The following is a 16,748-nucleotide window of genomic DNA, read 5'->3' on the forward strand; positions in this document are numbered from 1 at the left end:
TAAGCGAAATACACTCATTTGCAAACAAATTTGATTTTGAGGGAGAACCACCTGGTGCCCAACTGAATCTCTCATTTATGATGCGTTAAGCAACCGAATGTGCTCAGCATAAAATATTCAACTATTTTTTGGTCAAACGTTACACCCGAACAGTCGTATCACATATAACCACAAAAAATGTTTATTCATGACCTTGTTGTATCTGTGCCTCGTCTCGTTCATCCAACCACTTCTCAGGCAAAAATAATTTGTCCTTCGAACTTTGATAGACACATTTCTCTGCGAACAACATGAAATGTGGGTGTTTGCCTTCATGAAACATGGTGGTCATGGATTCCAGGTTTTTCACTTTGGATAATTTTGGAACTACCAAGCATGCCATTCCGCCTTTCCTGTTGCTCGGTTCAACTTTTTACTGGTCGATTGGTGTATTTAAACCTTAGATAAAACGGAGCCCCATTTAAGGCATTCGAAGTAAAATGGCGTTAACGGATGCTTGGGGAGCTGGAGAGGTTTTTTTAAGAATTACAAACTTTACGTTTTCATACGGTCCATCAAATTCCATAGGAAATGAGAGGATTCGAAGCAATCTTGAACGCAGGGTGATTCATCGCTAAGGAAGGTCGGACTTATTCGTGGTTCCCATTCGGATGGAGAGTAACCCGAATTTGAATCACACGTTTGGTGCTCAAACGGATCAAGAAAAGATGGATCTGGCCAATACTTCTCATACTACTGGTGAATAAAAATAAGATAAAATATAAAAGCAAATGAGGGTGAGCTTAATATAAATTTGAATATTTTACGTAGACTTTTTTAAATATTGCTGACCAGAAATCGACACACCTAGGCTTTCCATTCTACTGTACCGCTAAACGTGGTGTCCTGCGTTTGCCATGGGACGGTGTATCCTATCGGAGAATACAATAGGGGGACAGTTCACTCAAAAAATGACAGCAAACTAGGTTATAGACCTAACAGCCTTGAGTCTGGTAGGGATGTCTAATAAAACTTAGAACACGCATTGCAATCAAGAAACTTGATATGGTTTCGTCAGGCAAACAATCGTATACAAAATAAATGGCAAAAAATGCCATGAACAACAGTTTCATTCTTCAAGTTTGTGTTTAGCTTTTTACGACTACTGCAACGTGGGTGGGGATGAACGTCCTCTCGGGAGCAGTAACCAGACAGTATGGTATAAGATCCGTTGATTTTACGGGGGCCGGGTGTATGTAGGTTGCTTTAAGCAGGATTAATGCATGATTTTGCCAAGCCTTCTCGTGTGTCGCGGCATAAACTGCTCGCTTTAGTAATTTTCTGTAGGTGTTTTTGGAATTAGACATAGTTCCGTGTCTAGAATGACCTCGGAGCGGGCCATGTCAGTCAGACACTTGACTGGGGTGTTTGTTTATGTCTCATAGTAACTTGAAAGTATACATAATTGTGTATTTGAAAGAATAACCCTACGATGTTATCAATGATATAGAGTGAAGAACAATGTTCTGGAAATTCAAATCCGGCTGACAAAGCAATGGTGACAGACAAAATAAACGTTTAAAACGAACATGAACAGGAAAAATACAAACAAGTACTCTGGCATAAAGGCCGTACCAAATAGGAAAGGTTAGAATACGTCTTTCTTGATGGACGACTCTGTGTTACATACGAGTAACTCCCGTAATGTTTGCCATTAGTTTGTTAAAATTATAAATTTTAGTTTCTGGAGCACTTGAAAAATGATCAACTCTTTCTCCGGACCGTACGGAGACGATATCTGCGCAGTCCAAACCCAACTGGCCTAATTTAAATTCATCAAATTTTAGACTGTGTAGACAATGTAGTCCACTTATGAAAGTGTGAATTTTTAGCGCGAAGCTATGGCGAAGCTAATAAATCATCTGGAAACATGAACAAACCACTGAGGCATGCAGTCTACCTCATTTTTTCAAAAAGAACCCAAACAACACTTGCAGAATGGATCTTCGATGGAGGAACACACATTGCATCCGTCACCGTTCTTATTTTTCCCAATAAGATTATCATGAGGTTACCAGACTAGCTACCGAATTTTTTCATAGGCACGAGAGCATCGACAGTTTGTAGTCTAATGAACGGTAAAGAGTTTCAGAATTTCTTACCTCCAGATCCGGAGCACATAATTTAGCTTACCATCATCTCTCCGTCTTTCGAGAGCATCTGTTGAGACGAAATGTGACAAAGTTCTGTGATAGTGTTGACTTATACACATAACTTTTCTTTTGATCCTGGCATTCATCCAAAGCGTTGAGGCATGCCGTCATAGTTCTGGTCCTCACTGCACCACTTACCAGTTTTTCTCAGTCTCTTGACGAAAATTCGTCCGTGCGTGAGCATTCAGGAAATGGTTGGATGAACTCGTAGACTGCGGACGAATACTGAAGCAGCAACAAAAAACGCCGAAATTTTGTGGCTAGCAAGTGTTTGCTTTTCCTAGCGATCACTCAATAGTTTTCGTTAGATCAATTGAAGGTGTTTTGAGTAGCTTTGATGTAGACCAAGTACCCTTGATAAACAAGTTAATGATTTATGTACCATAAATTGGGTCGGTGCATGCAAGTCGCCTTTCTGTGTTTGTCAATATGATGTAACGCAAGTTCTTCAAATTCTTGTAGAGCGACCCATCGAAACAACAATCCACACTGAAAAATGAGACGAAATTCCCCAGGGCCTCGAGGCGGTTTGTCATTTCGTGGAACTTGTACTCATGGTGCGATTTGTACTTGTGTCGGACACCCGTTTTCCGCCGTTCCTCCTTTTGGAGAAATTTTACGGTTTTAGAAAATCAAAGGTAGATTACAGTATTACTAACTGCTTTGCCGACATATTCTGATGGTTGATTTTCACCAAGGAACTCAGGATTACGGTAAACCTTTGAGCTGTCTGCCTCCTAATCTATCCAATGAGCTCAGAGGGTTTGATGTAAGGAGGCAACATCTGGATGAACTGGTGCACACTACTGCTGTTCATTGAATACACATTACCACTGCTGGATACGGCTCCGACTCCGACCTCTGTGAGGTTCAGATCGGCAGTCACTTAATCGACAAGGAATAAATACACCTGAGCTATTAATAATTCAGTACACTGCTAATAACGTTTACTTCGTCTCCCATGTGGTGACATGTCTTGAAATTGTGTATCCAAGATTAATTTCGCCAATCGCCAGGGACAAAACAGAAGAGTGGTACAGGAAAGTAGTGGTCTTGACTGCCAAATTTGTGTTTCTAATCTTGTCTTTGTCCACTCAGAATAACACGTTGTGGTGTTTCAGTTGGCAAGCAAACTAATCGCTGCGCCTCTTCGTCAGGTCTGATGGCTTATTTCCAGAACAAACCGAGGCGAGGAAAACTGTGTGTACTCGTTTAGTTTCCCCGAACGACAAGTACCATATATTCAGACAGTTATCTGTGCATGGCGGAGAAGAGATTGGAATTACTCGCAAGTCAGTCCACACCATGTGAACAAATATCTTCATGGTGAACAATAACAAACAGAGATGCAACTCAACGTTATGATTTGTTCAGGGAGCCGCTAGAGTAATGAAAATTGTGCACGATTAATCTGGGATTTTCTGAATCACTCATGGCGTGGTTAAGTGGACCGACTATGGTCGAACGTGGATAAAGGACGACGAATTGGTGAATTTTCCAGTTACGTCCTGAATGTTTTGGAATTTGGCAAATCAAAAGCTACCACGGACGCGTCGGTGAAGGATCATGAACCGATGCAATCTACATAGTCCAAAATGATCAAAACGAAGGGAAGGATTACTTCATTTCTATGTTTATTATAGCCAGAGCGAACTGCGCAAGAATTTTCAAGCAGAACTCAACAATACGACATGTAAACCAAACAAAATAATATACCAGTGCGGAGTGAACAACACTGGATATTCCAAAAACAGATCGTGTACAAGCGAAAGATACGATGTAAACCTGGACCAGAAAACATAATCACTGCTTGTGAAGAATTGATAAATCAAAATATATCTTGGCTTCAGTTTGACTAGTATTCTTCGCTAAGGAAGAAAGCAAACTAAACTGCGGCGCCAGATAGAGAACTTTGAGTCAAGCTTAGGTTTCACGATTCCGACTATCAAAATGCAGAGTTGGGTTCGAAAATCTACGTTGCAATTCACATAAAGGTAAACCCAATCATACAACGAACCTCACTTATCAATGGTCTTGGCGTCAGCAATTCTGACCGCAATTGCCATGGTCCGTACACCTGACGGCGGTGAGCCCAATGTTGCCTTGGTAAGGTTGATTGCGATCGTCCGAGGTCCGTCTCGTGATTCCGATTGGCGAACCGTCACAGCACGACAGACCTGGTCACAGGATGTCCACTAGACGGTACGAGCACGTATGGGTAAGCAGGTGTTATTTTGTTTATTGTTAGTGGGCAGCGAGGAGCATAACGCCCTTCGGTCAGATAACTCACAGTCAAAAGACCCCGTGACGTTTACTTGTGTGGTAGAAAGGGGTTGGGGAGGGGCATCTGTGGACACCAGTGAACACATGGCAGTATGCTAGTGTCGGACGGGGTAGTCTTTTCGGCAGCGTGGATTGTGGAGGAGAAAATCAAGTGTAGGATCGGAGTAAGCAAACTAATAAGGGGAGTATCATGATGTCAAGCTCGATCCAATCTGTTTGAAGTGAGGGTTAAATTGAGACGCGTTAGTTTTATAAGTTCCGTGGGCAGCATAATCCAAAAATCGAAATTTCTAACGGCTGCGTGGAACAAGTCTTGCGTTCAGGTGAAGAGCATCTTCCTGCTCAAGTCCGACAATTCTGCATGCAGTTTTTAGTTCAGACAGAGTTAGCAGCGAAAGAAGACTGTAAATAATATTGCCCACGTTTAGACAGCGCCGACCAGTCAGCATCTACAGAACTCACATTTCGCAGTTCACAGATCTCCTCAAATCTTTCGAAAGAGTGAAGTATGGTGCAGTATATGGAGTATTTACCAAAATTTTCAGTTTGAAGTGATGTGTTTCATTCCAAACCCTTTATTTTTGCATTATTCTGCTTGGTTTACATGGCATGCAGTTTTACTTGCTTTAAATTTATAATAAAGGACTTTTATTTTTGATGTTATTGCCTCAGATTATAGAGAATTGGGACGAATATATCAGAACCAGTCAAGAATGAACAACGCGATTTTCTAGTTTCATACCCTCCTTTTGCACTCATTTAAAAAACCTTTTGGAATCCCCTGGTAAGCAATTGTAACGGCCACTCCGTAGATCACGCGTCACTAACAAATGACGTAACAATTCCTGTCCCACTGACAACCTTAGCCGACATGTACACTAGAATTTCCCTTCAATTTTTTAAGTGGCTAGGCCACTCGGCCCGAACATACACACTAGCGAGCACTGGACAGGAAGTCAACGGAGCTCCACAAGCCTAACCAGGCGACTACGGAACAAGCGTAGCAGCCACACTGTAGAAAAGACACGCCCCGCCTCCGGAAGTTTACTCAGAAACTCTCAAAAGTTGTATTCAAACAGTGAATCACTTTTTTGCGTATTCCTTTATTGCGGAGAGAGTTTGAGCCAATTTCCTAATTTGATAACGGAGAATGGCTATGTTGGAGATTGCCAATCAGTAAGTGGCCACATGGTGTAGTTTTTGTGATGGAAAGACCTGCGGCTATGTAACTGGAGGGGCGGGGAATCATCCACTTTTAAGCCGCTGGTGGTCCAGCGGTTAAATGTTCAATCACCGGCCTCATTGTTGCGGGTTCGAAACTCTGGGACTTGTGGGAAGCGCATCGATTGTTATTTCCAATAAAGATGGAACAGTTATACCGTGCTCCACGGTCTTTGAACCTAGATTTGCTTCGCTTCGAGACGAAATCTCAGTTGCCAGTCCTGGCCTCCGTACTGCCAGGTGAGATAATAAAATGACTTTTACGTTTCATCTAGAATCCACCAAAAGAATTACTAATTATTGAGGTCATGTTGGCTGCTCAAAACGGACAAGTCTGAGTGAAAGAAAGAATTGGAGGTGTAAACCCGATAGACTCTGTGTATGGCATGTCTTCAACCTGGTGTGGTTCTATTTATATTTATCTGCAAAGCGGGTGGAATACAAGCAAGCACTTGATTTGTTCTATCCTATCACTCGTAGTCTCAACCTTATATCGCAACTGCACGCATCGTTCGTGAAATCAGAAAACTTGACATCAATTTCACCTGGTAGGTGGCATGATGTTCAAGCTTTGGATAGGGGGAATTCTCATGGGTATTTAATCCGTCGATATATCTCTTTTTCCTGACCTGTAGGAAGTTTCAAATAAACGGCCTGAAATTGCTGTTGAGTTGTTGACTTCTCAATCACATCAAGCCTTTCATTTCTCTCAAAGTTTTTTGGGGGATGGTTAGTATTCGGTGATTGTTGTACCATTTATCAGCTGATTCATCGCACACGTCACAATACGATCGGAGGGCATTAGACTGTCAATATGCTTCTATAGAGGTGACCATTTTCAAGCAGCGAAAGGGAATATCTTGAATGGTAGCAGCAAACTCATAGGTCCCAGTTTATATTACTGCACATATAAGTGACTTCAACGTTTACATGCGTCTTCTTTGAGTACGCGCGTGCAGTAACAAGTAGATTCAAAGGGGTGTGCGAGAGCTTGGTCAACCCTCTGGTTTTTGAGAAGCCAGAATGTGGTTCTCAGTGTAAAGCTGTAATTTATGGTGTATGTATTAGCTCCCGAAGAACCCAACTTTTCAGCACGCTTTATTTCTCTTACAAATTACGATTATTTGAATATTATTCCAAGGGTTCCTCACTGAGAGGCGGTGAACGAGTTACACTCCTTGATAACAAGGGTGAATATCTACAAAAGTAGATGCGCATTAAATCGAGTAATATTTTTCAATCTTGAGGATATGAGATTTAGTTTTTTTCATCTACTGTGTCAGCACAGAAAGAGTCAAAACGATTCTTTCTAATTATGAATTATTTTCTCTATGTAGTTTACGGCTTTCAGATAGGTTGCAAATTATTTTATTTTCTCTATGTAGTTTACGGCTTTCAGATAGGTTGCAACCATCTGTCAGGTCAGTAAACTCTGTCGTTTGTCTTTATCTACTTTCCAACAATTCCTCCCGAACTATTTTGTGGATAGATAAGATTTGGTAGAATCAAAGGAACACGTGCCACACATGTGTGCACATATAATTTCCTCGAAGAGATTAGCGCTATACGGAGAAAGGGCTGTGGTTATTTGTCAGCAAAATCAACCAATTCATTCGTTTATGGAGGGATTAGACTGAAGACAGTATACAGCATATACGTCAAGGAGGCATTTAGGCGGGTTTCACTAACGTAAGGATAAATAAACTCCGTCACTGAGGGTTTCACAGCAGCGTTTTGGGGTGTAAGTCGTGGACGAGGGTAGTTTTCTTTGAGTTAGATCTAATGAGCCTTTTCCTGGTTGTGTTTCTGTCTTGAGGGTTTATCGTTTTACCAAACGTGAACCTTGTAAAACGTTTTTTCTTTCACTGGTGGGAAATTAGTATCACCGAACAATGAAGCATACTCTATTGGTTGTTGATCAGGTGGCTGTTGATCTGTTCGCCGAGCTTGGCAATTGGCTTGCAAACGTTTCGTCACCATACGAGGAGACATCATCACTGCGCACAGCCCCATCACCTATAATTTTTTCTCAGAGGACCTGCTCTTATCCGGATTGCCCTTACGTTTGTTTTTTACGACCTAAAGTTAGAGCTTCCGTTGGTTGGGTCGACGTGCGCTGAGTTTGTATGTCAATATCACTTGAACGGAACTGCCGTTGCTTTGTTGTTATAAACGCGGATTCCCAATGTGACCTGAGGCATCGGTCATACGGTGTGTGAAAATCCATCAATGTCAGTGGATTGTATTGGCTCTTTGCGCTCTCGCTCAACCAATTACATTTTACAAAACAAGGATCAGTGCCCATTTCGATTTGGTTCGCGAAGCTATGTCTTACCGAGGAATTCTCAAACCTTATAAAAGCAATTTTGTTGACAGCCGACAATCAGTTTCGTCCTTGTGGAGCCCATTCAATAGGCGTAATCTCGGCGTTCGAGTCAAATTTGTGTTCCGTTTGCACCCAGAAGTGTACGTGATGCTTGGAGTACATTCATTTGCAAACTAAGTTATTTTCAACGGGAGATTGCATTCTAATTAAGTCTTCCGTTAATGACATTTTAACAAAATATGACGCACAAAGACCGTTTCCTGCTGGTTTCCGTTTTCAAAATCGCACTGGCTGAAAAAAGAGGTGGTACATCTGGCTGAACAGTATCGTAAACAAGAGATTAAGTTGGAATAAAGTATTCGAGTGCCTTACTTTGCGACTGAGTGATTTCCAGTTATAATGGTCTAATAAAACATTTACTCGCTAAAGAATCCTCAGGTACACTTAAAATATTCGATAGATATTATCACTGTTGTTTCGAGTTTTTTCGATGCCTTTGACTATGATTGACTTACATCAGTGCTAATTAGTGGGCTTCGTGTGGCAAACGTACAACGCGCTGTTGGTCAGTGGGAAGCCAGCAAACCAGCAGTTTTGTGGCACCGAAGTATTCCCAATGAAGTTATTGGTGAATACTTTCCTATCTCCGGACATTCTGGCGGAAAATCTTACCGCAAGTGCATGTTGAAATTTGATTTGAGTTTCATATGGTAGAAGCAGACTTTCCATTGTATAAATACAAACACTAAGCGTGTTGTAAATCCCCCTACCAATAGGTTACGCAGGACTTTGGACTACTCTCGTCTTCTCTATGTGAGACTCCTCAACGGATTGATAGATGTCATTGTATAGTCCGATATGTAATTTGAAAGTTTTCAGAGATTCCTAAAGATGTCGTGAAACGTGATTAACGAGGCTATCGTCTTAGCTGAACATTGATTTACTCGTGGATTTTCGTCAAGATATCCCAGGATTTCTTTTGTGCCAGCTCAAGAATCTTGTGATGAGATATTTGTGAAAGATGTCAGGAGGAGCCCTGTACTCAAAAACGAAATGAAACGTCTAACTTGGCAGGCAGATTGATATCCATTACGAGGTCACTTGAGTTTACAGTATTCCAACTCCATGCAAAGCTCTGAAGTGAGAATTTGTCAAGGCTAAATGATCCGTCCTTCATCTCCGTGCGAGGTCCGAGTTCGGAGACTGATGTGTAAACACACTGGTGTCTTTGTACGTACAACTTTTGCTCAGCTCAGCAACACTCTCAAAATCCTTGATTATTGTGATGTTTCTTGACGCCAGAACCTCTTGTGTACCAGTCGGCTTACGGAGAGCTGGAATGTGATTTTCACTATCGAGGAATGGTTCAATATAAAGTTCAATGCTTGTTGAGCATGTTCAGTGTGAATGTCCCATAATGACCATTGGTTTGTTCGATGAGCTGGTCCGTTATTACATGACCCAACAATGTTCTTTTTAATCGCAAAAGTTTAGTAAATTGGTCATCGGTTGGTTATTAACACTGCAAGACGCAGTTTTCAAATGGTTTCTACTGATCCCAACAGATTTCGGCATATTCTCAGAAGATGACAGAACATTTGAGGATATTGTAACAAAAGCAGCAATAGATTCACTGAAAAAAATTCTGCAGGGTCAGTGCAATAAAACAATTCGATTAACTGTAGAGAGAACCCTGAATATTACGTTATCTTATTACCATTGTCCTCTGTGTGGCGCGATAATTTTGCGCTGTTGTCAGATATTTAGTGTTTTTTTTTCATGCCATTTTTCAGCAAGGTCTGTTCACAAAGGGTCACTACCAAAGCTGTGCTGGTGGTCCAGCAACTCAACGAAAAAACATTGCGAGGCAATTCAGATGACAGACTTGATGGTTGTCTACAGGATTTAATTAACTGTTTTGGAATTTCTGTGAGACGTTGCTCGGAAATTCTAATAATAATGTTTTTTTTTGGATATTTGGTACCGCTAATCAAACGCTTCAAAGTATACTGTGATAAAAACCTTTCGAGCAAAGAGACTAACAAATGTTTTATACCATTTGAAGCAAATTGATGATAGATGTTTGAAAACTGGAGGAGCAGACTGTTACTTACAAGCAGATAACTTGATCCAAATTGTCGATGGATACTTCCATATCTTCTTGATGTCTGACAATATCCACTATAACAAAGGTCTTAATAAGGGTTTTTATGACCCCACCGGCTTCAGGGATTTAGCGACAGAACTAAGTAATCCAACAGGGATGCCACATGTGTTGGGCGTGAACCATGAAATAATGTAATTCTCATATGACACAAGAAGTACCAAAGCTGACCTAAACCAACTTAGTCCGGTAGGGTATGAGGAGAGCAAAAAGCATTAGGAAGAACTCCGTTTTCAAACTTGTGGTAGTCTCCTTTCCAAACCATCTAAGTGAAACTTAGCTGTGTTCGCTCATTGTGACCCTAAGTCATTGAGGTTGCTCCAAGTTTATTCTACAGGTTGGAATTGGATTTCTGTTACCCAGGAGGTTAAACAAACTTAAGCTAGATCGCAGTCCCGGATGAATCATATTTCGTTTGCATATAATAATTCTGGGCTTCTGAGCCACCTTTCCCTAACCCTTGAATTGCCCTCGAATTGGTATATATGTGGTCCTTTTGATATATGGATGGGTAAACGTGTTCATAAAGTTCTAGCTGGTTGACAGCAAACTGGGAGACACAAAATAGATGTGACTGGTTTACCAACTGTTAAATGTTTGATCGACTCCAGTTTTCAGTAACTAATCTTCCATTAGCTAACTACTAATAACAGTACATAGGAGTAGGTTCTGCTTGGCATTCTTGTTCATAGCCCTCCATTTGAGTAGGATGCACATTCTGCGTGGCGCGAAAAATCCCCTCTTAATTTACTAAAAATTTAAAGGCCTTATCGGCATTGATAATAACAGTCCCATGTAAATAAGCTGGAAATGGCTACCACATTGACAGGCATCTGTACTTTTGCTCATTTTCTAAGGTATGTTGACCAGTGAACGGCTTCTAGTCTATATTTTCTTATAAACTTAATCATGTACGAAAAATGTATGTGGTCTCTACTGTCAGTGGGAAGCTTGTAACTTTAGTCCTGTGCTTCTTTCATCATGGGTATTCAGATCCTGATCCTACTGAATTAGACTTTCTTTCCTACTGGACTATACGGTGTAAAACCTGCATTTGTCTGAATACTGTTCGCGCATACTGTTTCAGACAAATGCACCGCGACGCCACTTACACGTCCCTACTTTTTAAAACAGTCGATCCGCCAGATAAACTGTCAGTTTGTGGCACCACTGTTTGAGGTTTTATTGATTAAAAACAACTGGCACGACGAAACTGGAGAGACAGTTTGCCAGTGAATATGGTTTCTGAAAAGAAAGGTGTGAAAAGCTGACTAACGAGTAGAATTAAGTGGACGTAAAGTGATCATCAGTATTAAGCCTGAATAAAAATAACGATGACTCAAAATGTTGCAGTGGCCGGTCGCGTGGTTTTTACTAGAAGTTCCAAGGCCTCGTTAGAAGTAACACGTGAATTCAGGACAAAAAGGACTTTGGTCTTGAAAAATAACGGATAAATTAGCAACAATGTTACCGAATGTGCCTGCCATTATTGTGTACTATGGTCTAGCAACACTGCCAAGCTCTGTTCCTAAGCCAAGTTGAAAGAATACGAACATTTTTTCTACTGCAGCAGAGTGGGTCATTTACGTTCTATGCTTTCATTTCCTGAAAATGCGTAGGAAATTATTTTTTCAAGAGCTTTACTTTTCTAAATTAATTTGCGAAAAACGCTTCACACTGTGGTGTCGCACGTGCCAGGTCAAGTAATGGTCCTGGGGAGGCCAACGGGAGGCTGAGGTTATAGCTTAGTAAAAATTACGACAAATGTGTAAAGATTGACGGATCTTGTTAATAAGTCAAGGCATTCTACATACGGATGCACCTTAAATCGTCGTTCAGAGAACCAGATTCCTTGAAAATAATTTTCAGACATCCGATATCGCATGTTGACATTGAGAACTCTTCTTTCGTCTAGTTTAGTAAGAGCGCAAGAGAGCACGGGTGTCGCATTAAAGCGCTAGTGATGTAGATAGCGGATATATACAACCGGCAGAAACAGAGGTGTTACTCACCTTTAAATGTAGGTTTCTGCAGATGGGACTTTCTAATGAGAACGCGAGAGCCGCTGGTATCCACTGATGGTCAAATTCCTGGGATATACAAACGTCCATAAAAATCCTATGTTTTCACTGGAAACAAACTGAAAGAACCATGTCTAGATTCTCAGCATATCATTTAATTCCTCCAACTTCTAAAAGATGAGTGGGGTCTGTCAGGTTAACTTATCAAGTCGATTAGATTTGCAAAAAATCACCAACAGAAGATCAAGATTTTTGTTGCAGCTGAAACCTCTATTGAAGCTCAGGTGTGGTTCAGATCTTGATATCGCAGTTCTCCGGTTCCAGCATTTGTACGCAACCTTCCGGGGGGCATGGTTACAAATGGCTTCAACCCTGGAAAAGATCTTCGGCATAGTTCCGAAAGTTCAATAATGTGTTTAAAGGACTTGGTAAGTTTAAACGGTGCCCACTTTCAAGTAAGTGGGGCAAAGATTAAGTTAAAGGATATGTTAACATTTTTTCTTTGGATATCTTATAGTCCCAGTCCGGGCGCAAGAATTTACATACTCTCACCTAAGTAGTATGTCAAAGAATCTTGTCTGACAGATGTTATTTGCTGATGGGTTGCACGTGCCTTGTCTGCACCAAGTCTTCTAGCCTTAACTTCGCTTTCTGGGTCACGTTTAAAATTCTAGCCCGTTTACAAGGTAGATGGGACACAGAAAGTTTAACAGATTCGAGGGTCACGTGATGGCGTACTAGGTGGTCTGCCCATCAAGTCCTTCCAATCCTTTTTTAAGCTTATGATTACCCGGGGCATAATATTTCTCCCATAGCCGTTCGTTTTTGGAGCAATGCACAAGATTTTGCTGACCCCTGCTGGCCTCACAAAGCCCAGCTCTTTCTTTCTGCTCCAGATCATCAAGACTATAAGAGGATTAGATATGCTTTCATAACTAATATAATTTTACAGATCGGTTTTGTTAGAAGCAACCAGAATGTATGTGAAATCAAAATAAACATGGCATATCATACATACATAAAATACATAGTGTAATTTTCCTGTACGGGTGAATGGACGCAAATAATTCCACGAGTTGGTGATGTGCCGGGTCGCACGGGTGCTTTCATTTGTGGCTGAGCTGATGGCCTATTATCTGATCACCGAGGTTGACAATCGGTTTGAAGACATCTATTTACTAATCCAGGGAACATCAAGGGTGCACAGTTGAACCTGCATTTATGTGGTTTTCGAAGAAAGAACGTCATCACAATCACATCTCGATCTCTTATCCTCTCAAAAGTTACCAGGTTTGCAATTTTTGTGAATCAAATTAAGTCTGGTTCATTCTTTTATGAAACAAGAAATTTTATTTCATTTAGTGTGTCTTACGTTGCACCAATACTTTATGGACTGTTTTGTTGATATTCAAGTAAATTCTACAACATCAATTGGAAGGTTCTCAAAATATGAACCAAGCGTCAGTCTCTATGGTTTTGTTAAATTCAAACTAACTATTCTAGTCGTATATCTCAAGGTTATGAAACCTAATCAAACTAAATTCGGTAATAGTGAATTAGGTTGGAACCTGTTGGATTTCGGTAACCGGATACGTCACTTTGAAATCCTGTGCACGTTCAGAAGTGAACTGGGCTAAAACTTCAGTTAAGGAGTTCACTAATTCCACCAGGTACCAAGTCACATTCTTTTGTTTTAACTCAGGAGACTTTGTCCTAATATGCAGTCTCCGGTTGTAAAATTTTTCAGGTTGAACGATAACTGCTCGACCTACGATCTTTCAGCCAAACTCGCTTGACAGAGCGCCAGATTGCTCATACTTCCACTATTCCGTTTTTAATGGCAAACCAGTGTCCTAATCGAATCGAATTATATCTCGCAAAACACGATTTGACGTCCTCTGGGAATCTATTGTTACTCGAGAGTTCCCTGTGTATTCGGTGCTTGTAGTTTTCCACTCCAGCTAGTAACACACATAATACCAGGACTGGTCACTCGTTGTTGAGTGTGGGATGTTGATAACAGTATGGGTGAAAATTTCCATCTAAGCATATTGTTTGGATAACCCTGGGGAAAATTTAACCATCTCATCAAAAACATGGGTATCATTTCATCTGTTAGTCGCTCAATTACTGGGAGCGAGTCAAAAACGTTTGCTACATGTTTGGATTTAGCCTGCAAGCTCTCAGGTTTAACTTAAGTTAGAATTTAGTTTTTCATGTGGTCTTTATGATTTGGAAAGCCCACTAACCTAATCGATAGTGATCAACATCGACCGTATGAAAGTTAGATAATGAAACAGTCGCAATGCCCACACTGTCATCAGACATTTTTCTCTGTTAGTTGATCAGGTGTTCGTTGATCTGCTCACCTGGTGTTACCATGGGCTTGCAAATATTATGTTATCGTTATCGTATTATCGCATCATCGCCTTATCAGTGCACAGTTGGATGCTTATGTCCTCTTGTAGTTTGTAAAAATATCTTTGGGCTCGAAAGTGATTTCTTAGTCATAAATCCTCTTACTGGAATTCTGGCTGTTCCGTTCGCAATCTGGCTTTCTTGCAGGTGGTTGTTCCATTACAATGTAAGGGTTCAGTTACAATGAGGTGGCTGTTCCTTGTCGTGAGCATGACGACGATAATGATACTATCAAGGTCAAGTCAGTCCATAAGTAATTTCTTGTAAACGGTAGTTCATGGCTGCTCATTAGAACACTGGATTCAGAACGTTACTCTCTGGGGTAGGAGGTGTTTGAAAATACCGCTCTCCACGTTTCATGGAAATAAACTTGCAATACTCTCCCGTTGGTAACAACTGATTGCTTGTGTACCACGGACTCATATATTCATTCTCCAAAGTGTTTCTCCAGTGCTTTAATTCAGACGAATCACAGGGCTAGAGAGAATGCAGCAGCCCTCCTTATATATGTTTGTCCTCATTATAAAGCGAAATTTGTGGTCAGTTTTAGCGGGGTTACCAAGCTTCAGCGTGGGTAATGGCCTCACCTTTAGATGAAAGGGGAAGAAAAAATTGCAGGGACGTCTACTGCTTTCTTTCGTTTCAGATAAAAATCACCCCGAATACCGTAAGAAGACCAAGCAAAGTTTAGTTCTAGAGCGTCTAAGTTGTTTTGTGTCCAACAATGATGAAATCGAGTGATCACGCCTCACTCCGACCCTTTCTACTTCATTAGTGGACACTATTTTACAACACAAGGCGTAGATTACAAAACCAAACTCGATGAAAAGCAAAACGAAAAGGTACAGGCAATATAAACAAATTTCTGGGTGGATTTAATAAGAATAGCTTCTAGGCTTTTAGGCTGTTTCATTCTCTCGGGGTATCAGGTGACTAGTAGTGGCCAGGAGCTTATCAAACGAAACACAAAAGACAAGATTTCAGTGTGACATTGTGTCAAATAGACTAGATGGAGGTTGCTGCATGGACAGGACATTTTTTGAAAGGAAGAAGTCCGTATACATGAGGCTTCCATTCAAAGGTGACTCGGTTGCGGAACTAATCACCAGAAGGCTCAGAAACTCCGTTGATACGACATACTTGGCCGCTAATCTATGTTTGAGCTTCAACTCTAGCCCCACTATCAAATTCTGCATGAAAGAGAAATCGTCACATTCTACCACCAGCTTTTGTGTACTCAGTTGTATGCTCGTGCCGAGCATCATAAATTGGTCGTACGACAAGGCATTTGTCGCACAGAATACGAGAACACAATCTGAATGTTAGTGGGAAAAAACCAGGCTCAAGCGCGATCACATCATATTTGACCGAAACCTGTCATGTCATAGACAAGGAGCAAGCCTTCACCATCATAAACCGGGTATCTCTGAACCGATCGCGAATAGTACGATCCAAAATACTATCGATCGCAGAGGCGATTGGAATCCGACTGCTGGATCCGCAAATTGTGCGACCTCTGAACTTGAACTGGCCTACGAAAAATCCGGTCCCACAAGTCCGTCCGACATTGACGTCACTTACCTGACTCCGTGACCCATTGATCTCTCCCTCATCCAACCCCCTTTCCTTTGATTTCTATTTCTAAAGTGTACGTAGCCACGATCTTAACCTTTTCCACGTGATCTCTGCTACCATATAAATTTGTGAAGTATTAGCCAAGATGAACAATCACAGAAAACAATCTTCGTTCGCTACATTCTTCGTTCTCTTGACTACCACAGGTATATTCAGCCGCCATTTGTTTGTCTATCAAATAGATCGAAGCAGCATAGTTCTCTGGAAATGCTCAGGGTAGTAACTGCATGACAAGCGAAGATACGCTGTTTCTGAGAACAACAGCAATGAAGGAATATCGCTGAGATGCAGTGGCCCGTGTCGAATTCTTCCAAGGATAGGTAAGTTAACAGGGGATGTCCCACCATACACATGATGATAGCAATCCAGAGAAACCTTGTGATAAATTAATGGGAAGAAATTCGAGGAGACTCGTAGGTTACTAGCGAACTATACATGAATTTGGTATCAATCGTCAAATTCGAATTAAGACATACTGGACATACTTG

At 41.1% G+C, this 16,748-nt stretch overlaps 1 protein-coding gene across 1 annotated transcript; it reads left to right on the forward strand.

Annotated features, from left to right (window-relative positions):
- Nucleotides 1–5,839: 5,839 nt before the first annotated feature.
- T265_00731 (hypothetical protein) lies at nucleotides 5,840–15,366 on the forward strand (the record flags this gene model as incomplete). The annotated part of the gene is made up of 2 exons (XM_009164580.1): nucleotides 5,840–5,936; nucleotides 15,272–15,366. 2 exons carry the CDS (start codon nucleotides 5,840–5,842, stop codon nucleotides 15,364–15,366), a joined length of 192 nt encoding a protein of 63 aa, XP_009162844.1.
- Between the last annotated feature and the right edge of the window lie 1,382 nt (nucleotides 15,367–16,748).

Source organism: Opisthorchis viverrini (genome assembly GCF_000715545.1).
Source record: "Opisthorchis viverrini unplaced genomic scaffold opera_v5_7, whole genome shotgun sequence".
In the NCBI taxonomy this organism is placed as follows: Eukaryota; Metazoa; Platyhelminthes; class Trematoda; order Opisthorchiida; family Opisthorchiidae; genus Opisthorchis; species Opisthorchis viverrini.